At 48.5% G+C, this 22,365-nt stretch overlaps 1 protein-coding gene across 1 annotated transcript in view; it reads right to left on the bottom strand.

Annotated features, from left to right (window-relative positions):
• Window positions 1–22,365, bottom strand: part of TNIK (TRAF2 and NCK interacting kinase) — a 131,116-nt gene that overhangs the window by 26,952 nt on the left and 81,799 nt on the right. The window contains exons 11-17 of the mRNA XM_010006829.1: window positions 21,327–21,393; window positions 20,318–20,522; window positions 12,187–12,297; window positions 11,635–11,721; window positions 10,334–10,534; window positions 3,452–3,616; window positions 1,413–1,652 (exon numbers count right to left, since the gene is read on the bottom strand). Of these exons, the coding sequence (XP_010005131.1) occupies window positions 1,413–1,652; window positions 3,452–3,616; window positions 10,334–10,534; window positions 11,635–11,721; window positions 12,187–12,297; window positions 20,318–20,522; window positions 21,327–21,393 (1,076 nt within the window). The remainder of the gene's footprint in view (window positions 1–1,412; window positions 1,653–3,451; window positions 3,617–10,333; window positions 10,535–11,634; window positions 11,722–12,186; window positions 12,298–20,317; window positions 20,523–21,326; window positions 21,394–22,365) is intronic.

Genomic DNA, 22,365 nt, shown 5'->3' with positions numbered 1-22,365 from the left:
AGACAAAAAACATAGAGAGTGAGCGAGCTCTGCTCTGCGCCATCACTGGCTGCTGCTTGTCTCATTAAAAAGTAATCTCCCCCCAGGGCAGGGTACTCTGCAGCTGGGGCTTGGGGATTTTTTTACCTTCCTCTGAAGCATCCAGCCATAAGGACTGGCAGAAACAAGACCCTGGACCACAGAGGCAGCCAGCCTTGCCTCACGAGGCAGTCCTTTCAATCCTGCTTACAAACACATCAAACCCACTTTAAGCAGCGAAGTGTGGTCAGACTCCTCATGGGTGCTACAGGCAATGCGACGGCCTTAAGTGTGTCCCAGCAAGGACCCCTTCCAGAGCTCATGTTCCCTCAGCCAAGGGGGAAAATACTTCACAGTGCTGGAAAACAGCTTTTCTCCAAGGAGCAGGTGCTGTGGTCTCACTGCATCGAGGAGATGTCCTTCTCAAAGGGCTTGAGGCAAAAGCGAACATTAAATTGCAAGGGGTTTTTCAAAATTGAGTTTAAACCAGGCAGCCACCCTCCTGCATTACTGTGGAGCAAAGCACATGAACTGCTCCAGGAGCTGTTGGCCTGCTTTTCCCCTTAGGCTGAGCACTGATGTCTCCTCTTGCTTGGTGACAGCAGAAATAGGAACATCATTAACACATCTAATGAATCACCATGGATCCCTTGTACAGGGAGGCTTACCTGGTAGCTGCTTATTTTGCTCTTATAAAGGCAAGTCACTTACTTTGTTAATACATAGAAAAACTGCTTCTCAATCAGGGACAAATACTGCCTGGCTGTCACTAATCAATTTGTAATCATTTTTTCTCTGTAAAAATCCTCCCAGGCTGAGCACTGATTCACTGTAAGGGGAACTTTAACGGCGAAGTTATAATTCTTCCAAAATGAAGGTGTATAAACAATGTGATCGAAACACTGGCCCACAAGAGTCTTAATTAAAGAGGTTCTAGCAGATGCTGCCAAAATGTCAATGAGTGTATAAAGCTCCTGGAGCCCTTACAAGTCTTCCATCAAATATTGATTGCAACTGGAAGCACAGTACCAGACTAGAAAGGACTCATCTTATTGAGTATGACAAGTTTTATGTTCCTATAATTCTATTTAAACAGAAGGTTGTTTTTCAACCTAGGGATAGGAGATATTAATTTATTTTGGCTTCCATCTGGGCTCGAGAACTTTCTTTGCTGGAGGGCAGCACTATTTTGCAGTGCTGCCTGTGCACCCAAGATCAGCTCCCAGCATCTTGTGCTAAACCTGCCCCAGGAAACGCAGCCCCCAGGCAGGTCAGTACCCGCCGCAGAACCACGGGGATGGGCTCAGTCCTGCCTGCTCTGCTCGAGGTGCTGAGGGGACTCAGTTGTGGGATTGCCTCTTTGATGTGCTGAAAGTGAGGAGCGATAGTGTTACCTTTGGTGGAATGTCTTCCTCCTGCCGTAACCAAGAACTTCGGTCAAACTTTTCAATGCGAGGGGGCAGAGGAGGGTTTTCTGAGGTGGGGTCCGAGTTCTGCCTTGGCATCTCAGTGCGGTGAGAGGTCACCGTCAGAGCCTCCTGAAACCCAGCCAGTCCCTTTGCAGGCTGTTCATGCAGTGACTGAGACCCAGACAAGGAGCTTCCTTGGGATTTCACAGTGACCAGATGTGGAATCTAAGCACCAAGTCAAAACAGAACTATCAGTACAAAATGGGAAAAAAAAAAAAAAGAGTACAAAAATATTAAAAAATTTGATTTTAAAAAAATATTTTGGTAAGCACTTTGGCTGCACTTAAAAAGCCCCCTCGGTTTGAGATCAGCACTGCCTTGGTTTCAGGAACTTCTGACTTACTTTGCTTCAACACCAAGAGCTTTTAAAAACGAACGCTGGCACAGCTCAGCCTTTGAAAAGCAGGCAATGTCACGATGTCATGCTTGAGTCCTGACCACTCCTGCCTGCCCACGGTGGCACCGACAGCCCAGGTCTGTTCTCTGGGCACCACCACCCCGGGGGGGTCGGGCTGGGCTGCTCCCTCCTGCCAGCTCCCGCCCCAGGCTCTGCCGGCACCTGCACCTCTACAGTCCTGCTAATGAGGTTTGGCATGGATTTGCCTTTAAAAATGAGGAAAAAAAAAAAAAAAAAAAAAAAAGAAAAGGAAAAAAAATAAAGAAGGAAACGATAATAAATAATAATTTAAAAAAATTTTCATCAGGAAGTCTGAGGCATAGATGGCTTAAAAAAAATTATCTTGAAGCATGAGTTTCTATAGGTCTAGGATGTCCCTATCCCATGGATCAGCCTTATAGATGTAAGGGTCATGAGTGAAAGGAATGCTGACATCTGTTTTGGGAGGTCTGAGACACTCACAAAGTGTGAGTTTGTGAAATCAGAGCTTCTTCCCAGGACCCCGTGGAGCTGCACTTCTTCCATACAGCAGGGTGGTGACCTTAACCTGACACTTCTATACGTCTACATAGACACACACATGTGTTTATGTGTATGCATGCAGACATCTACATGGGTCTCTGGGTTTCAAACTACCTTTCTGGTACTATTTGATTGCTAAGCAAAAGTCTTTGTAGCTGCTGACAATATGGATCGTCAAAAAAGGTCACTGAGAAATATCTGGTCAATCAGAGACATATATTTGCTCAGTCCCAATGCATATAGACCATGTACATTGGGGGAAAAAGGAGCCATATGATTAAGGGCTTTCTTGCATGTGTTTTGTTTAAACCTGGCACTGCTGCTGACCTACAGGTGCACCCAACACATGTGGGTGGTACTTAGTTGGCACATTTTCCCATAGAAAGCTCACATGGTCATGGAGTAAAGGCTTTGCACGTCCTTCTGAAATCCCTGCTGGAGCACTTCCCGGGGCAGGACCAGAGCACCCACACTAGGTGCAGAGCTTTCAAGTGGCAGGGTATTTACAGGCCTCAAGGCTGGAAGGAATTTTATGATGGTCGTGGTGATCTATGCCCTCTCCAGATGTGTTTGTGACTGATGTCAACTCAATGGAAAACCAAAACAAAACCTTGAATTAAAGCGGCAAAGAAAGCAAAACCTCTTTCTGATGATCCTCAGCATCAAAGCGTCCCAGGTGTTTTGTACCAGGCGCTGTGGTTTTCTGAGTCCTGCACATAAACCAGACCCAAAGAGGAACAGAGCAACTGCCACACTGGACCAATCCAGCAGTTCCTCCTGGTCCTCCAGCTTGTTTCTGGCAGTAACCAGTACGTGATGCTTCAGAGGAAGGTATAAACCAGTGTGATGTTTCTAACACATGGAGGTGACAAGAGGAATCCACTTATGAATGTAGATGTTGCTCTTACTCACGAATACACCTAAAGCTGAGAAACCAGGGAGCAAGACACTATTTCCCTTTAACTCACTCATTTTCTCATTACCTTACCAGCACCCCCAGCATCCTGGCTCTAGTAGCTGAGCCTGCTGGGGGGAGCACCATTACCTGTGGGTCCACAGGTCGGAGCAGGGGTGGGGTCCGTGCTGGCTGCACACCACTGATGCTGAAAGACTCAGAGCGAGGAGGCAGGTTGGGGTCAGAAATCCTGTTGGCCACCTTGTGGGGCATGGCCGGTGAGCTCTGCCGGTTGAGCCGGGAGCGCTCCTCCACCTGCGGCGAGACGGGGAGAGTGGGCGACCGCCCCTGGAAATGCCACGTGGCTTCATAGATCTATGTGTATAGGAAGCTCTTTTTCTCTTTTAGGTATATCATATATATTGCATGATCATGGAATCCCCCGTTACCCAGCAGATTGTGCAATACATGCATTTTAAAGACAACGAAAGGACTATTTGTATTCATGTGTGTACTTCACTTCTGAATATGAAATGGAAAAGTAAAGGCAACGTGCCTCAGAGAGGTGTTTCTAGGAGATGGCTCCTGAGAAGCTCTTGCATCTTCCCAAAGGTATCTTTAAACAAGGGGTGCCTCTTCCTTCACTACTACAAAAGCCATGAGGAGTGCTTTTGTTTGATCTGAACAAAAGAATTAACATGGCAGCCAGAAAATGGCTGGCTTTGATTTAGATTAAGTGAGTCTGGCACCTTGTCATGCAAGGAAGACAAAAAAAACACTATTAGTGATGGAGAATAATCCCAAAGCCCACAGGTTTCTGCTACCCTTGATGGAAGAACAGCAGTTTCAGCTAACCCAGGCATATGTGCAACCTGGCACTCCTGCAGTTACACTGTACACACTGATATTCATGCAGAGTATGCTCTGCAGAATTGTTGATACCTTGAGATGTGTATTTTCATTTACGTGTTAAAAACCCTTAGAATGACTTGATTCCACCTTGTGCAATGTCATGTTAAACAGCAATCTTTAAAACAGGTTTGCTTGGGAAGAACCACAGCTCTTCTTTAAGTAAACAAATACTCATTAAATCTATGCACGGTTGTATTAATACAAATTAATCTCTTCCCTCTTTCAGATACTGAGCAGGAGTCAAGAGTAATGTTCAGGCAGGAGATCTGTGTTATGGACTCACTCATAAAGGACCATCTGGGCCACTGCTGTGCCCCAAGAGCTCGTCACAACTTCCCCAGGTGCCACCCAATGGCTAGCAGAGCTTGTGCTGAACTTGGTTCAGTGACGCCCACGGAAGTGGGCACAAGAATGGGAAGGAGAGCAGGGCAGAAAGGAGAACTCCCTCTGGACTAGGGAGGAGCAGCACGGGTGCTGGGTCACAGACCCAGGCCGGTACATCTCCTGATCAGCCAAGCCTTGGCATGAACAACTGCAGGCAGAGATGCTGCCGCCGCCACCGAGTCCTCCGGCTGTTTGCCGGCACCCCCGGCACGCTGCCAGGCTGTAATGTGCAGCTAATTATGGAGGACTTCAAAGCTTGCTTGGAGGAGAAGACAGGAGAGTGATGAAACAGGGATGTCTCTGTACTGGGAAGGAGAAAGGGGCTTGGTTTCCCACTGCTAGCAACTCCTCGCTAGCACCCTGTTGCATCAGCACAGCAGAAGATGCTCTTGGGACTATCCACCTGTACTTGATGGAGCCTTATTGACTCCACCATTAGGCAGGGAGGGGGGGAAAAAGCAGCAGAACCCTGCAGGATTTCATCATCACTGTGGTTCAAGCCATCTCAAATTGTACTCAAGATTCCTCTCAAACAGGAAACTTCTGTGCAGATCCCAGTTGAAGGCTGCTAATGTTTTAACACATCACTTAAAAGCAAGAGAAGGATAAAAGCCACAGGGACTGAAGGAGGAGCTGACATGTGCATTGGTTCCTGTGATGCACAGCTGATCCCCCAGGAAGCTCTGAGATGCAGGAAAGCACTGCAAGGCCCACCCACCATGTGGAAAACATCTTATTAAAGGTGTCCCCTCCTTTATGCATGGTCACGTATGGCACATACCTGCCCAAACCTACCCTTCAGCTTACCAAGCTGCTTTGTCACTGAGAAGTTAGCCCTGGCTATCTGCATCACTTGGGTTAGCAAATACTGGTCTGCAAGTGTCAGAAATTGAGAGCTGTTGATTACAGTATTACTGCTTAGAGTGCTAATGCCACTTCCCTGGGTGGATCATCAGAGGGTCTCAACATGATATCTGAAAAGGCCCAGCTATTCTCTCATTATAAGGAGAGATGTGCCTGAGTAAAGAAGGCAGGTCTGGGACAGCACCCAAGCTGTATCCCAAGTTAACTTCCCATGGATGATCCTTCACTTGGAAGATGCACAGAAAGGACAGCAGATGGGGACGTGCATCCATTTATGTTGGTGGGACTATGTGATCAGACTGTTTGGTCTAGCATAAAAAAGAAGATAAATCCTTGACTGTGCTCTGGGGAAGCCATGAAAGATGCAGTACAGCCTGTTTCCTGACCCAGAGCTTTGCCTGCATCACCAGTCCCTCACCAAGGGGACACAGGGACACAACCACAATGTGAGGGGACACAGCCTCACCTTTATGCTTTACCCCATGTCTGCAGGGTCTTGGAGTCAGCATGTGCAGACAAATAAGGTGGGAAAACAAGTGAATAAAGGAGAGGTATGAAAGGCAGAGGGGTATGGCATGAGGACAATTCACCTGTGGTAACCAGGCTCCTAAAAGAGAAGAGACCAGAGCATAAAACAAGGATGGGATATCACAGAAAATCTTCAGGAAATATCCCAACAAGCTCTGCAGAGCCTCCAGAAATTGCAGGCTGAGCATCAGACTTGTCTATTCCTTGTTCCCACAGGAAAACTCAGTATTTCAGTTAAATCAGCATGCATGGGTTGGGTATGGAAATTGATAAAACTACAGCAAGAACCATGGCAGGCTGATTAAGTAAGTCTTGAACAAGTCTATCTGTGTAGCCAGCAAGGCTGGTGCTTCAATTTGTGCAGTGAAGTAGCTGAACTGTGCTAAAAGTGGGACTATGCAGTAGATAAAGCAGTGGATGGAGGCAGGAGGAGTTTTGGGAAGTTCCCAAGGGTGTTGTGTCAAGGCAGTACATCAAACTAATGCTCCCAAGAGCAGAAAGATGCCACAGTCACAGCTTTGAATGCTCCATTAGAAACCAGACAGAGTGACACAGGTAAAGAAAAAATGGTTTGGAGAGCTAATTGGTGGATGCTGGAGGTGTTCCCCAACAACAGCAAACCTCACCTTCCCTATGGTTTCAGTAAAGGGTTTAAGGCCACGTTCTGCTGCTCTTGTTCACACTCTATAGTTCCCAGCATCCTGCTTCCAGTGATGGCATCAAAAAAGATACCTCCCCACAGAACCTTTGTGTTTGAAATGGAAACTAAATCCAGCACTTTTCTCCTTCACCCCAGATAAAGAATAGGATTCCTTTTTATCTGTCTCTGTTACAGTTTTGAAGACAGTGCCAGAGGCATATTAGAAAAATTCCAGAGGATTTACTCAAAACCAAGCAATGAAATACAGAGTTTACTCCCTTCTTCCTGCCTGCTGCCTACTCTCAGCACCTCTGCAGATGGACAAGAGAGACCCAGTTCTGCAGAAAACAGCAGGGCACCCCATAGGTGGAAGCCTCTCCTATCAGAGGAGGCTTAGAGGCACATCTGGAAGGTCTTATCTACAGACTCTACCCAACCTCTTCTTGGACTGGAAGGGCTGGAGAATGATGCTGAAAATCCATGAATACATTGAATGAATGAATCCATTAATTGAATGAATCCATGAATACATACATTTTCTGGTGCAACACCACCAGGAGTCCAAAGACTGAATCAGAAGGGAACGAAGGAGAAACCCAGGGGACTATGAAGAAATGAAGTTTTTGACACTCGCATCTACCTATGTGATGGTTCAGAAAGGTGAAGAACTATTAGTATTATTGGCCTTTGCTGAGCACTGGACATCTGAAAGAATTTCTTGAACATGAGATGCTTGCAGGTATTGTGGACGAAGCTGAGGGATGTCAAGAAGAAAAGCCAGGAGAGAGCTACATGTTGGATGCACATCACATCTCTGCCAGGACTAACGGGTGCCAGACATTTGGCAGGAGAGCAGTCGTCCAACTTAGTGGGAAGAACAGATGAGTAATGAAAAGAACTTTCTGCTCAAACGTAGGGTTACAAAATCAAACCAATTAAACACAAAGAACTTCAGAAAAATTAATGGCAAGATGGTGCCATCACAAAAATTAAGTAGAAAGAGTTTGCACATGATGCTGAAACCGCACTGCAGGCAATGAATGCCTTCATCTGTTCAGCCAGGCAAGAATTAATATTCAAGATCTCAATTGTTAAAACTGTTCCCTCTTTTTTTGCTGGAGAGAAAAAGAAAATTGATAGCGTGGCTTGTCTTTGTGGAAAAACATGAAAGAAGAGCAACCCCAAGAGATACAGCCCTGATCAAAGGAGGAAAAGCTGTCTGATCTGTGTTTGACTATGGGGAACTGAACTTGTGCCCAGCAAGGAACCTGGCTACAGCCACCTTTTTTATTCACCCCTGACCCCAAGCAGACTTGTGGACACACATGTGCCCAGCTATAGGAACCAACCTCCTCTTTGCTTACCCTCACGGAAAAACCTCCATCCTCTACCCTCTTTGCTTGCACAAATGTACATGCTGACGCACACACTTGAACTGGGAGTGTTTCCAGCACAGCTACTGGCATCTGCTGGAGGCCCATTTGTATTTCAGACCAAACCACGTGCCCAGCCCTGCAGATGCAGCCAAGCATCACCCTGCTCCTCACTCTTGCCTACCTCCTTGGCCCACGCTGGTTTCTCGCTGGCATTTATCCCTTCTTTGTAATGGTAGAGGGGTTTCTTCTCTGCCGGCCTCTGGTCCTGCCGCTGCTGCTGCTGCTGCTGCTGCAGGGACACCAGGTAGTCCCGCTCCTGCTGGAGCTGCCTCTGCAGCCTCTCCGCCTGCCGCTGCTCCTCCAGCTGCTTGCGCTTATACTCCTGACCCAGAAGAAACCACAGTGACACAGGGGCCCTGGAAATGCAGGGCTGCAAACTGCACATGTATTGGTTTGGGTGGAAAACGGGGCCTGAGTCTCTGAACGGCTGTTTTCTGGCAAAGCTCCTTGATTTCAAAGACTCTGGGGGCAGAGCTGTAAAGCATCTTGGAGAGACAGGTGGGGGGACAGAACCAGGACATGCAGGGCTGTGGCCTCTGGGCTGGCACTTTGCTGCTGGTGAACTGTCCTGTCTGCTGGATCAGGGGGAGCTAGAGCTGCCTGAACAGGGAAACACTGAGACAACTCCCAGGGGCTCAGACACCCTCTTGGGAGCTACCACTGAATTTGCCCACATTATTCTGGATGGGAAGAGCAACGTGTCAATTTGATGAGGTGCCACACACCAGCAGCCAACTGAAGCCTCTGTAGGACCAACTCATTGCTGGTGGGAAGGGGCACACAGATGAGCCAGCTGTATGATCTTTCTGAATCCCTATGGCTCTATGAGATTTAGTGAGTAAATGATTTTGAAAGGGTCTTTTTAAAAGACAAGGGCTTGTGTGAGGGTTTTTCTTTTCCCTAAATAAAATTACTAGCAAGAGAGAAAAAGAATAATCCCTGCAGATTAAGAGAAAATGCAGTGAGAGTAACAGCTACCAGCATCAAAAAAGGGCAACTCAAAACTAAATTAAATTTTAAAAAAAGGACATCTAGAAGGAAAACAGAGCTAGAGGGAATATACAGTGTTCCTGTGAGGAAATTGAAACCAAAAGTCTTTACTTGGAGTATGGAAACCCACGTGGCAGGGTGGGTTTGGCAGGTGCAGACACGCAACAGCTCAGCCCCGCTCCAGCATGCTGCAAACAGCCCTCAGCAGCAAAGCGGGCTGCTCTGCTCAGGAAGGCACAAGGTGTGCACCCCAGGGGAGCAGCCTGAGGCAGGGAATCGAGGCATGCTGGTGGCCACAGTGCCCCCTGAACCTCAGCACGGTGGGAGGCACTGGGGGGAACATGGGCACACACGGGCACATGCGGACACGACACGGGCAGAAAGCGACAAGCGTGGCTGGGGCCTCCCATTTACCAGAAGTAGAGCTTGCTCCTGCAACAACTGCTGCTGCAGGATCTCTAACTGTCTCTGCTCCTCCTCTAACTGTCGCCTGATGTATTCCTGGAGGCATGGGCAGCAAGAATCAAAGGAAAAAGAGAGAGAAGGTAAAAGAAACAGTCTTTCCCAAGAGGAAGGGGAATGAGATGGGCACCCCCATCCATCCCGGCCGAGAGCTGACACCGATTCATCAGCCTGGACACCGATTCATCAGCCTGGGCCCCCTCCACCCCTGCCCAAAGAGCCTGGAGTATCCACCACTGTACTGGGACCTCAGAGGGTAAAGAGGGAAAATGGCAAACATTTATTGGGACCACCACAAAACCCCACTTTGGGAACCAGTGGGTGGCAAAAACCTGCATCAAGTGACTCCACATCTGCAGGCCAGCAAGTGCATCACACAGAAATAAATGGCGGCAGTGGAAAGTGACACACGCAGCGTTAACAATTAAGCAATTTGCTTTCAAGTGGCAAAAAATCAAAGTGTTTAGGAGAAGGACCTCTCTCTGATGAGCAGAAGAGGAATTGCCCTGCTCCTGCTGGGCTACCTGCTCGTGCTCGGCACGTCGCCGCTCCTCCTCCCGCCGCATCTGCTCCTCGTAGTGCCGCCGCTGCTCCCGCTCCTGCTGCTTCCGCAGCTCCTTCCCCCGCCTCTGTTGCTGTGGGGGGCAGGAGGCACAGGTCAGCACCACCACTCCTGTCCCCAGAAGCTCAAAGTCCTTTTTTGCATTATTTTTGGGGAGCCACCTTACCCAGAGACCTGGAATGTTCCCAGACCAAACCACGTGCCCAGCCCTGCAGATGCAGCCAAGCATCACCCTGCTCCTCACTCTTGCCTACCTCCTTGGCCCACGCTGGTTTCTCGCTGGCATTTATCCCTTCTTTGTAATGGTAGAGGGGTTTCTTCTCTGCCGGCCTCTGGTCCTGCCGCTGCTGCTGCTGCTGCTGCTGCAGGGACACCAGGTAGTCCCGCTCCTGCTGGAGCTGCCTCTGCAGCCTCTCCGCCTGCCGCTGCTCCTCCAGCTGCTTGCGCTTATACTCCTGACCCAGAAGAAACCACAGTGACACAGGGGCCCTGGAAATGCAGGGCTGCAAACTGCACATGTATTGGTTTGGGTGGAAAACGGGGCCTGAGTCTCTGAACGGCTGTTTTCTGGCAAAGCTCCTTGATTTGAAAGACTCTGGGGGCAGAGCTGTAAAGCATCTTGGAGAGACAGGTGGGGGGACAGAACCAGGACATGCAGGGCTGTGGCCTCTGGGCTGGCACTTTGCTGCTGGTGAACTGTCCTGTCTGCTGGATCAGGGGGAGCTAGAGCTGCCTGAACAGGGAAACACTGAGACAACTCCCAGGGGCTCAGACACCCTCTTGGGAGCTACCACTGAATTTGCCCACATTATTCTGGATGGGAAGAGCAACGTGTCAATTTGATGAGGTGCCACACACCAGCAGCCAACTGAAGCCTCTGTAGGACCAACTCATTGCTGGTGGGAAGGGGCACACAGATGAGCCAGCTGTATGATCTTTCTGAATCCCTATGGCTCTATGAGATTTAGTGAGTAAATGATTTTGAAAGGGTCTTTTTAAAAGACAAGGGCTTGTGTGAGGGTTTTTCTTTTCCCTAAATAAAATTACTAGCAAGAGAGAAAAAGAATAATCCCTGCAGATTAAGAGAAAATGCAGTGAGAGTAACAGCTACCAGCATCAAAAAAGGGCAACTCAAAATTAAATTAAATTTTAAAAAAAGGACATCTAGAAGGAAAACAGAGCTAGAGGGAATATACAGTGTTCCTGTGAGGAAATTGAAACCAAAAGTCTTTACTTGGAGTATGGAAACCCACGTGGCAGGGTGGGTTTGGCAGGTGACGACAACCTGGCAGGTGCAGACACGCAACAGCTCAGCCCCGCTCCAGCATGCTGCAAACAGCCCTCAGCAGCAAAGCGGGCTGCTCTGCTCAGGAAGGCACAAGGTGTGCACCCCAGGGGAGCAGCCTGAGGCAGGGAATCGAGGCATGCTGGTGGCCACAGTGCCCCCTGAACCTCAGCACGGTGGGAGGCACTGGGGGGAACATGGGCACACACGGGCACATGCGGACACGACACGGGCAGAAAGCGACAAGCGTGGCTGGGGCCTCCCATTTACCAGAAGTAGAGCTTGCTCCTGCAACAACTGCTGCTGCAGGATCTCTAACTGTCTCTGCTCCTCCTCTAACTGTCGCCTGATGTATTCCTGGAGGCATGGGCAGCAAGAATCAAAGGAAAAAGAGAGAGAAGGTAAAAGAAACAGTATTTCCCAAGAGGAAGGGGAATGAGGTGGGCACCCCCATCCATCCCAGCCGAGAGCTGACACCGATTCATCAGCCTGGACACCCTCCACCCCTGCCCAAAGAGCCTGGAGTATCCACCACTGTACTGGGACCTCAGAGGGTAAAGAGGGAAAATGGCAAACATTTATTGGGACCACCACAAAACCCCACTTTGGGAACCAGTGGGTGGCAAAAACCTGCATCAAGTGACTCCACATCTGCAGGCCAGCAAGTGCATCACACAGAAATAAATGGCGGCAGTGGAAAGTGACACACGCAGCGTTAACAATTAAGCAATTTGCTTTCAAGTGGCAAAAAATCAAAGTGTTTAGGAGAAGGACCTCTCTCTGATGAGCAGAAGAGGAATTGCCCTGCTCCTGCTGGGCTACCTGCTCGTGCTCGGCACGTCGCCGCTCCTCCTCCCGCCGCATCTGCTCCTCGTAGTGCCGCCGCTGCTCCCGCTCCTGCTGCTTCCGCAGCTCCTTCTCCCGCCTCTGTTGCTGTGGGGGGCAGGAGGCACAGGTCAGCACCACCACTCCTGTCCCCAGAAGCTCAAAGTCCTTTTTTGCATTATTTTTGGGGAGCCACCTTACCCAGAGACCTGGAATGTTCCCACCTGCCCAAGGAGATGCCTTGCCAGCTGGCAGGTCCATATAGGGTGGTAGAGAGGCTTGTTGATCCCACTTCATCCTCACCAGCTCCCATGCCTGGCACTGGTTAAGGAGAACCCACAGCATCCTCCAAACCAGTGCCAGACCAGGCAGGCAATCCCAGTTCTTCTCCCACTTGCCAGTGAAGCCCCATGCATGGTCCCCACATCCCAGCATGCCTGACTGCTGGGTTAATCAGGTTCCAGACACAGGGGGTGCTCACCTGGGAGCCACATGAACCCATCGTTTATGGGCAACTCATATCTCAGCACAAAACTCACCCAATAAGGATGAAGGAGAGTGCTGGGGGTGCTACTGCTTGCTGAGATGAACACGTCCCTCTTAATGTTTGCCAAGACCAGAAGCTAATACAGAAGATCCAAAGTTCAAGGGTTTTTTGCTTTCAAAAGACAAAATGAGCTTCCTTTGCTGTCCTCAGGCCAGCCCAGCCCCTTCCCTCCTGGGTCACATCCCTCTGCTTGGCATTCTGGGGTGATGGGCACCCAGGTGATGCCTGCAGCCCCCACAGCCCCTGCTTTGAACACAACATCCCTCCTCCAACTACCCGAATCACCCCGCTCCCCATCAGGGGCTCACAGCAAGTTGCAGCAGTGCCCTGCCATGGAAGCAGAGGGGCTGCAGCTGCCCCCCACCACAGCCCCCCCGCCACAGCGGCAGAGGGCACTCAAATGCCAACACTGGCTGCTGGGGCTCTGCAGTCTGCCCTAGCTCCATCCCTGCTGGGTGCAGCAACACGCCTGCAGTGCTAACGGGGAGGCAGCTGGCTGAAGCAGAAACCTGCTCCCTTTTTCTCCCTCTTTTTCCTTTCCTTTTTCTTCGGCCGGTGCCGACACAGAGCACTGAGCTGGCAGCAGTGGGCAGGCGGGCTCCGGGGGGCTGGCAGTGCCAGGCAGTCCCTGCATCACGTGGAGGGCTGGAGCTGGCAGCCCACCATTGCAGCTCTGCACAAGGAGCTGGCTGAGCTCTCTGGAGACAAAGATGCTTTGAACTGCTGCTCTGCAGGGACCCTGCACTGTGTGTACTGATGGATCTGAAATCAATGGATTGATATCTAGATAGGTATGTTCTATCTAGATATCTGTATATCCCTATTATACGTATCTATGGAGAAATGATATAAATATTATAAATATTATATAGATCTATCTCTTAATACAATAGCCTAATACAATAGAACCACCTCTAATATATGTATTTATAATAGATATCTAATAGATACCCTATTCTCTTAGATAAACATCTGTTATAGATACTATCATTCTGTTCTTACCTGTTCTATATTCTGCTCTGTATTTTATTACGTATTCTTGTGTATCTCTCTGAATATCTTTCTAGAGATAGATATCTATAGGTATCTTGATAGATGCCTATAAAGATAGATGCATTTATAGATAGATATTTTAACAAATATTTAAAGACACCCTCACATTTCAATACAGGGAGGAGCCATTGCCTGTCTTGCTGGCTCCCTGCTCATCCACTGGGAACATCCACAGCCACCCTGTTCAGGGATCTGCTGCTTTCCTCCAGCTCAGTGTTGGGGCTGCAGCACAGCTTTACTGCCACCTAAAGCCACGATTATCAGTGCTGTTCCACTTGCCTCAGGACAGGAAAATTGCATCCCACCTGAAACAACCTGCCAGCTCCAGGCTCTGGCATGTCCCGCTGCTGGTGGTGGTCACTGCTCCTGTGCACTCAGGACCATGGATCTTTTGCTAAAGGGTTAGGAACATGTTACTCTGAGCTTCCAGTCACAGTGTGCATCACACTGGGTTTGGAGGGGAGTTTAACGCTTTAACATTTTTGGGTTCCATATGATTTTTGTTTTGTTGGGGTTTTTTTGGTTTCTTTTAGTTAAATTAGCATGCTGCTGAATAAAGCACATTATGCTTGTGTAGGCTGAGCTTGGCTGGCAGGAGGCAAGGCCCTGAATGCCACAGCTATTTCTTAAACAAAAATCACCTGATTGGGCTTTATTTCCAATCCAGCAGGAGAACAAAGCCAAACCACTCCAAGGAGGGAGACAAAAGCATTCTTCCCAGGGATGAAGCAGCTCACCACCATCCCTCCAGGACACCATGCACCCAACAGCTCCAGCAAGCTTGTCCTGCCCCTGGTCTCTCTGCTATAGAGCAACATCTAACCACCAACCTCCTCCACACCAAAAAGCTTAGTTAACCCCAGGAGCTGGGAATTAAGCCTCCTAAGCAGAGTCTTCTTTCAAAGCCAGGTCTGATACTCTTCTGGGTATTTAAAGGACCCCTGCACCCTGGCACAGCCAGGCTCTCCGTGCTCAGGCTGTCTATACATTGATGGAGGCCAGGAGCACAGCACTTCCCTCCAGCTCAGGTCACGTTACTAGCGAGTGATTTGCCAGGGTCTCATGAGGAGCCCCCTCAGCTCCCGGCAGCCCTGAGCCCCCGCAGGGCAGGGCTGCAGTGGCAGCACCTCCTGCCCCGCCCCGCCGCAGCTGGCAAACATCTGGAAGGGACCTGGCCCTGCAGTAACGGCCCCATCTCCCTGCCACTTCTGCTCATGCCAGTGGGGTGGGGACCCTGTTTAAAGTAGGGATTAAGATGAGTTGAGAACTGCATATGGAAAGCGCATGTAGAAAAAAAGAGAGAATCCAAGATCTCTCTTTATTTCCCTTCTTTCTCCCTGTTTTCTGTCCTCCCTCTCCCACTGTGAATGCATGCTTCCCACGTTTTTCCAAGCCCAAAACTACTATGTGTATTTACACTATACAGATCTATTATTCATGCAAAGCAAGAGTGCCAATTAATTAGGACTGCATTTCTATAACTGCAGGTAAAGCTGTATGTAGCTGCTTGTAAGCCAGGATGGGATCTTATTTGCACTGCACTAGAAATGACAGGTTTTAAATATTGATGAGGGAAAACACACAAAGGCGAAACCTCTGCTGGGAAGGTCCTTGGAGACCTGGCATGAAACAAGGACTTCAAAGGAGCAAGCTCACTTCACTAGATCAGATGGGTTCAGGACTACGAGTGATCACTGAGCTGGAGCTGCCCTGTGACCCCAGTGAGCTCGGAGAGGCACCAACACTTGCAAGAAGAGGCTCCTGGAAACCTTGGCTGCTGCTCCCAAACACAAGCATAAGCCAGCAAAGAAGTGGAAGGGGAATTCCAAGTGACAAATGAGAACAAATATTCTAGGTGGTTGCATTGTTGTGACAGGGTCATTTATCTGAGCCACGAGGGAAAAGAGTGACTGTGGCGGGAACGTCATATTTTCCTGACACACCAAGCACTGGAGCACAGAGAGGTGTTTCCCACTGGTAGAGAAACTGGGTCAGAACTTCCCACCATGGCAAACAGGGATCTGATCAGCTTCGAACCATCACAAGAGCTTTTAGTCAAGGTCATCATGGAGGGATGCTCCATGCAGGAAAGGGCTTGTGCTTCAGAAACTCTGAGTTCTAAACACTTTCTAACCAAAGAAAAGCTAGAGACAAGTAAGGCTTAGCACATACCTGCACTACAGGAGCTGCTGCAATACAGCTCTTGTTGGAAATAGGTAAGGGACAGTGCCAGGACCACAGCAATGCCCCCATGTATCCTATTACTGCAAAAAGGCTGTCACTTTAATGAAAATGTTCCTACAAGCTGTGTGACACCTGCATATACAGACAAAAATAACAACCTCCATTTTAGCTACCCTAAGTTTATCTGTAATTAATTGCTGGAATTTTTTTGCATTACATTGTAAGAGCTTCAAGTAGACAGTCTTCCGCCGGTTAAGATAATAAAGGAGTTGCAACTTGTTCCCCTGAACGACCAGCACTGAATGAAACCCCACATGCAAAGGGCAAGACAGTTAGCTTTGCCTTCTCTGTCCCCTGTAATGATCTGACCTTCGTTTTATACCTAGAAAGGAAAAAAATCCACAAGATGGCAGAAAAATGAGGCTATGTAAACACCTCCCTGACTACATCTGCCCACTGCTGCCAAAAGTCTGTACAGAGATTTGTCTTGCAGGATCCCTAATGCTCCTGACGGGGAGATGTGTTATTCCTACTGCTCAGCTGGAGCTTTGGTGGTTAAACTGGTGCAGCAAGGCTCATTCTGTGCCAGCAACAAATGGAGTGCTTATTAGGGAACTATATATATCTATGTATATACAGGGAAAAAATACTATATATATTCAAGCCTATTCATCCTTCTGCATTTCACAAGTATTTCCCTTGGTGCTATTTCATCCATTGGTATTTAATTCCCTAATTTTGGCTTTTTTTTGCATTTAGTTCTGGTGCACCTTTCAAATTCACGAGACCAACTTTCTGTAGGAAAGGAAACAAAGCTGCAACTGTCTTCTCATGAAGGTCCTGGTTTCAAAGCTAGTGTGGGGATTTTTACTTCCACTGCAATTAAAGACAGCTGCAAATCTAAGTCTCTCCGGCTGCCTTGAAGAAGATTCAGCCTTAAAGAAGGAAATCAGTCAGCTGTTGAAAAAGGAGACTCAAGTGTCTGACAGATGCAAGGAGATATGCTAAGGAGGGGAGCAGATCTTGTAGGCAGCATGAGGGGCATCAGGAGACCACCAGCAGACTTCCTCACTTGACTTTTGATATATGGATTTGGTGCTATTGCAGGAACAATTTTAGAAGACCGTGGATTTCCCCAAAAATGCCCTAAAATGAAAAGTACTTCATGAGAGGTTCAAAGATCCTTGTTTACAAAAATCAAGATGACAGAAAAAACGGGATTCCTTCATTATGAGCCCTGCTGGGTGAGGGAACAAAAACGATGGGACCTTTGTCCCAGAAGTATTCAAAAACAGTATTGGAAAACTATAAGAAAATCTACTGAAGGTCTGCTCTGACAGAGGAATGGATCAGTTATTCCACTGACAGCCTTTCTCCAGCTCTTTTACTGCGTGTCTCCAGTACAAATGAACTCCAGAAACTTTTGAGCTTGGCATTCTCCAAAGTCAATCATTTTGGTGCTGCACTGGGGCCCAGCCAATGTGCTCACCCAGCCTGGCCACCTTCACGGCGTCTTGTTCTGAGTCACAGCTCTTTCTATAAACACAGTAATATGCCTGGCAGTGCTAAACAGGCTGACTTAGGAGCCCCAAAAGCCACCAGCTCCAAGTGTTTATTTGTCCCGGATGCTCTATTGGGTTTTAAAGGTCAAATTTATTTTGAAAATCCAGTAATCTGAGCCTTCCACTGGTCTCCCCTCCCAGAGATCTGCTGGTACAGTACTGCCTGTTGGAGGCACACCCCTTCTTAGACCATAAAGAAACCATGTTCCCATTAACCAAACTAAATCTGGAGCCAAGACTCAGCAACTGAAGTTAGTGCAAATCTAAAAATAGTGGGGCAGTCTGGGGGTACAAAGCCATTCCCATGCAGAGGCAGCATCCCTCCCCAAGGTGGATGCTGAGACTCCTCCAGGAGCAGGAAGCTCAAGGGCAGGATGCTCAAAGCTGCTTGTGCAGCTCCTCTAGCCAGCTCCCCATAGCAGCAAGGAACCTTTGTTTGCTAATCTCTTCCCCCTGTTGTTTTTCTGGTTTTCCTACAGCAGCCCATGGCAGATACAAGACACCTTGCAGCTGGCTGTGCTGGGGAGTGTCCCTCCTAACCCCTGCAATTCCAACAGGTTTGTACCTCTTCAAGGACTCTTGCTTTAATGCTCACCATAGCAACTCAGCTACGTTTCTTCCTCACTGTGTGAACGGTGCCTAATAAAGAGAAGCAGCTCATCTTACTCCATGGCTGGAGATGGAGGTGAGGCTAAACCCAGTGAGGTGGACCTGAGAAGATGGCTACTAGGGAAGATGCTGGGGCCACCACACTGCCAGTGTGCAGCTGCCTGCTCTGTTCTAATCCTAGATAAACCCACAGGGCTGATGTGCTGGGGGACCTGTGCTGGGGAGGGCAGAGGATGCTTCTTCCTTCCCCAGTTCTTTTTACATAGCAGGAGAGTGAAAATGCCTCTGACAGCTTTGCTCCAGTAGGTCTCTTCCTTTCAATGTAGGTCTGGAAACTGCAAGACAGCTGGGAAGAAGGCAATGGGTAAAGAGCCCAAGGGGTGTGTTAGAGCCACCAGAAGCAGAGGCACTGATTTTAAATCCTGGCTACAGTGGCATTAGCTTTTAATGACTTGGGGGAAAGGACAGGGGGACCAGCAGAGCCCAGGAGGGCTGTGCTCATCTCATCCCTGCAAGGCAGCACCTCCATAGCTCAGGGCAGAGCTTGTCAGCTTTAGCAAGGGGATTAGTCCTCCATTCAAAACCTGCCTGGGAAGTGGTGAAGAGAGAGAACAATTTTCTTCTATGTGAAGAGAACACATTAATACAGCAGCAAAGCATTGTATTCATTACAGGATTGCAGCTAATCTGGTGTCTCCTTTTATTCTGCTGTTGTTCTGCTCCTGTACTGCTTGCAGCAAGCAGACTGGGACAAAGGCAGAGTCAGGCTTCCTTACAACGTTCCTCAGATATGCTGGGGCAGGGGATTTCAGGGTGCACCTACATGCAAACCCCATCCTCTCCCAAATCAGCCTGCCAGCTTTGGGAAGGGTATGGGACACAGCAAAGCCTGACCTCCAATGTATTGAACGCACGATGCGCCGTGCCCTGACAACACCAGAGACCTACATAATTACCAGACTGAAAAAATGCTTTGCCTGGGATTTGCCCGTGTTAGTTTTTACCCTGGAGGAGCACAGAGGACCACCTCAAAGAAGGGACATATCATCACCATCATCACCACCAACCCTGAGCTGCCTGAAATTCTTTCCTGTCTGCACCCCTGGCCTGGGGCAGTAGACAGCTCAGGGAGAGTCAGGTTAAACACAACAGACACTCTGGCTCTTGCAAGTTAAGGGGATTGCTGCTCTAATAGCCCATTTGTTCCAAGTCCTTTTTCAGACCTATCAGTGAACTCTTCAGAAAACTAATTTAATTATCTCTAACATATGAACTCTTCCATCAGACCCTGGGGATGAGGTCAGTGCAAGGTAACGGGTGCTTTTGTGCAAAGCCCTGTCAAAAACCCAAGGGCAGGAGAAAAGCCCCCTCATTTTATGGTGGACTTGTGCAATCCAAGAACCAGGAGCCAAACCAAAAGCAAGTGCTTCCTACAGAGAATGCAGACAGGCTGTGCAGCTCAGAGACACCAGAAGTCACCCAGTCAAATACTGCAGCTGGATTTTAAATGGAGTGGGTAATTTTATGACCAATTGCATTTGTAGCTGGTATGTTAAGACAAGGGCAATGAAATCTTATGCCTGGGGGCACATATGGACCATTGCACAAGTCAGGCAGGCATCTGCCCCTCCCCTGCAAGAGAAATAGTAATTGGCAGGGACTGTAAGGACTGAAGTTGAAATTAGGTATTAGAAGGGACACAACTGGCACATGGATCTGGGGAAAGGGCAAATGGAGCTTTTCAACTTCTTCTCAACGGTAACAGTCCATAGCAGCAAATAATGATAATGAACTTGACAAATGCCTGGACCAGTAAGAGTTTTGTCCACCTTGACTGAATACAGCTGTCACCCCAGTAATGGGCTAGCTCTGCTCAGTAGTTCCAGGGATCCTTTTAAGTTTGGTATTTCAAGGGTTTATTTATAGTGGACCAGCCCTACTGCCTTCACAGGAGTTGGCAACTCTTACTGTTCTGAGGAGCATGGCTGGAGGCAGATATGCAAGAAGGATGAGCAGTGGGGTTTGTCCAGTGTGGCAGAACCAACTAGAGAGGTTAGGACACCATCTTCTTAAACCAAGCTGAGAACAGTCACTTGGGACCTGCTACCAGAAACCCCTCTGCTCTGCCCAACACCAGCCTTTGCCAGTCCATTGCTTGGCTCTGGCCAGTTACCTCCTCCAGCCTTCTCCTCTGCTCCTTCTGCTCCTCGATCCGCTTCTGCCGCTCGGCCAGCAACTGCCGCTTGTGCTCCTCGTTCTCCCGCTGCTGCTGCTCCAGCTGCTGCCGCCGCAGCGCCTCCGACCGCTCCTTGTTGGCCAACTGCAGCCGCAGGAAATCCCGCCGCAGGGTCGACTCCCCGGGCAGGTTTAGGATGGAGCTGCAGAGGAGAGAGGCATCAGAGCAGATCCTCTCCCACATCCTGAAACCTTCTGCCAATCTCACGTGATTTCCCGCTGTGGCCCCTCTTCCTTTCATCCCAACAGCATCCAAACACCTGACGGAGCTTGGGCACTGGAGCATGGAGGGGGTGAGGGGACCCCACAGACCTACCTCCTCATGGCTCATCATGAATTTATTTGCTAAAGGTTTCCTATATATTAAGTTTCTAACCCAAGCCTCTTGTGCTGCAGTGGCACACACTATATTTAGCTGCTCACAAAGCACATTTAGCATGAATCACTGCCAGCTATTAAAATACATTATCTCAGTGAAATAATAGAATAACCTGATACTAATTACTCTGAAAGATGTCACCAAAGAAAGTTCCAGCCCTACCGTGCCTGTAGCAGCACCAGGGAGGTTTCATGGTGAAAAGTTATATGGCAAGAGGGAGCTACACTTGGACGTGAGGAACCTTATTTTAAAGAGTCTTCTTTAATTTCACCTCACATTTTTTCCATACCTCAATACCCCCATTCCCATGACAGCACCTCACCACGCTGCAGATCCCACAGGTGACAGGGTACCTGATCTTCTTGCCTGGCTTTTGGATAAGATGATTTGTAACATCAGCTTATCCCCATGCACCATCTAGCAGAGGGAATATACTCTCTTCTGCCGGGAAGGGCACTCAGTGCTCAACCTGTCCTGTGTCCATTTCTAGCCCATATCAGCCTGTAACCCAAGCTGACCTGATACAGTTAGAGAGATATGAGTCCAGAAATGCAATGCTGATTCCTACCTGGGCTCTCCGGAGTCATTTTCCTCCTCCTCCTCCTCACTTCCACTGTACTCGTACTCTGTCTCATCTAGGAACAGAATTGCTCATTAGTTCCTTTTGCTAGACTCACTTATTTTTCCAGTGGTTGAAAACCCCAGAGCTCTGAAGGCAGAAGAGACAACTCTCTTTTCCATGTATGACCAAGAATAAGCATCATTATTTCTTTGTCTTTTCTGTATTTATAGGGGGCTGCAAGGCCAGGGAAGCACACATGGTCTCCCTGGGTGCTGGCACCTCACACACCTGTGCTGGCAGGCAGGAGAGCTGCAGTTCTGGCCAGAGCACCACGGGCAGCCCCAACAACCACAGGCACTTAATGCACAGATGAGGGGTGTCCATAAAACACAAATTTATCCCCATACAGCAACAGGGTTCTTGAAAGTGAGGTGCACCATAAGCTATTGAAGCCACAGGCACTGGAAGATGAGATTTCAGTATTGTTCTGAAGGCAGACTCCTCTCTCTCTAAACATACACTCTTCCTATGCAAATCCATGTATTTTCCAGGCAATGAAGACATCTACAAAAGAGCCCAACTGCAATGCTGTGCTACAGATTGTAATTTCTATTGGGATATCATCTTTATCAGAAGAACGGAATGATAGCAAAAGAAAGGTTTGCATTTCTCCAATTACTCTCCATCTCTAGGGTCCAACCCTCATTTGCCAGACTAAACACATTTAATACTTCACTGGGATCCCATTTTATTGTTTTGATTGTAGTGAAATCTATTACAAGAGGCTGGAAGGTACACATGAAAAATTGATACCACTACCAATAAGAAGAGAAATAGCGACATATTAATTTGCTGGATTCTACAAATGAGCTTTCAAATTAAAATTCAGTTCACAAGCAGCTGAATGCTTTAACAAGTTTTTCTGGCTATCTGATCTTCCTCTCAGAGCACTTTGATAGGGCCTGGAGAGTTCACTGGCAAGATTCAGTTTCATAGGTTATTCCTAGGCAATGGAATTGCTTTGGGGCAAGGGTCTTATCTAGAT

The sequence above is a fragment of the Chaetura pelagica genome, unplaced genomic scaffold (assembly GCF_000747805.2).
Source record: "Chaetura pelagica isolate M959 unplaced genomic scaffold, ChaPel_1.0 scaffold341, whole genome shotgun sequence".
Lineage (NCBI taxonomy): Eukaryota > Metazoa > Chordata > Aves > Apodiformes > Apodidae > Chaetura > Chaetura pelagica.
Note: the sequence above shows the minus strand (reverse complement) of the source record. Positions and strands in the feature narration are given on the sequence as shown.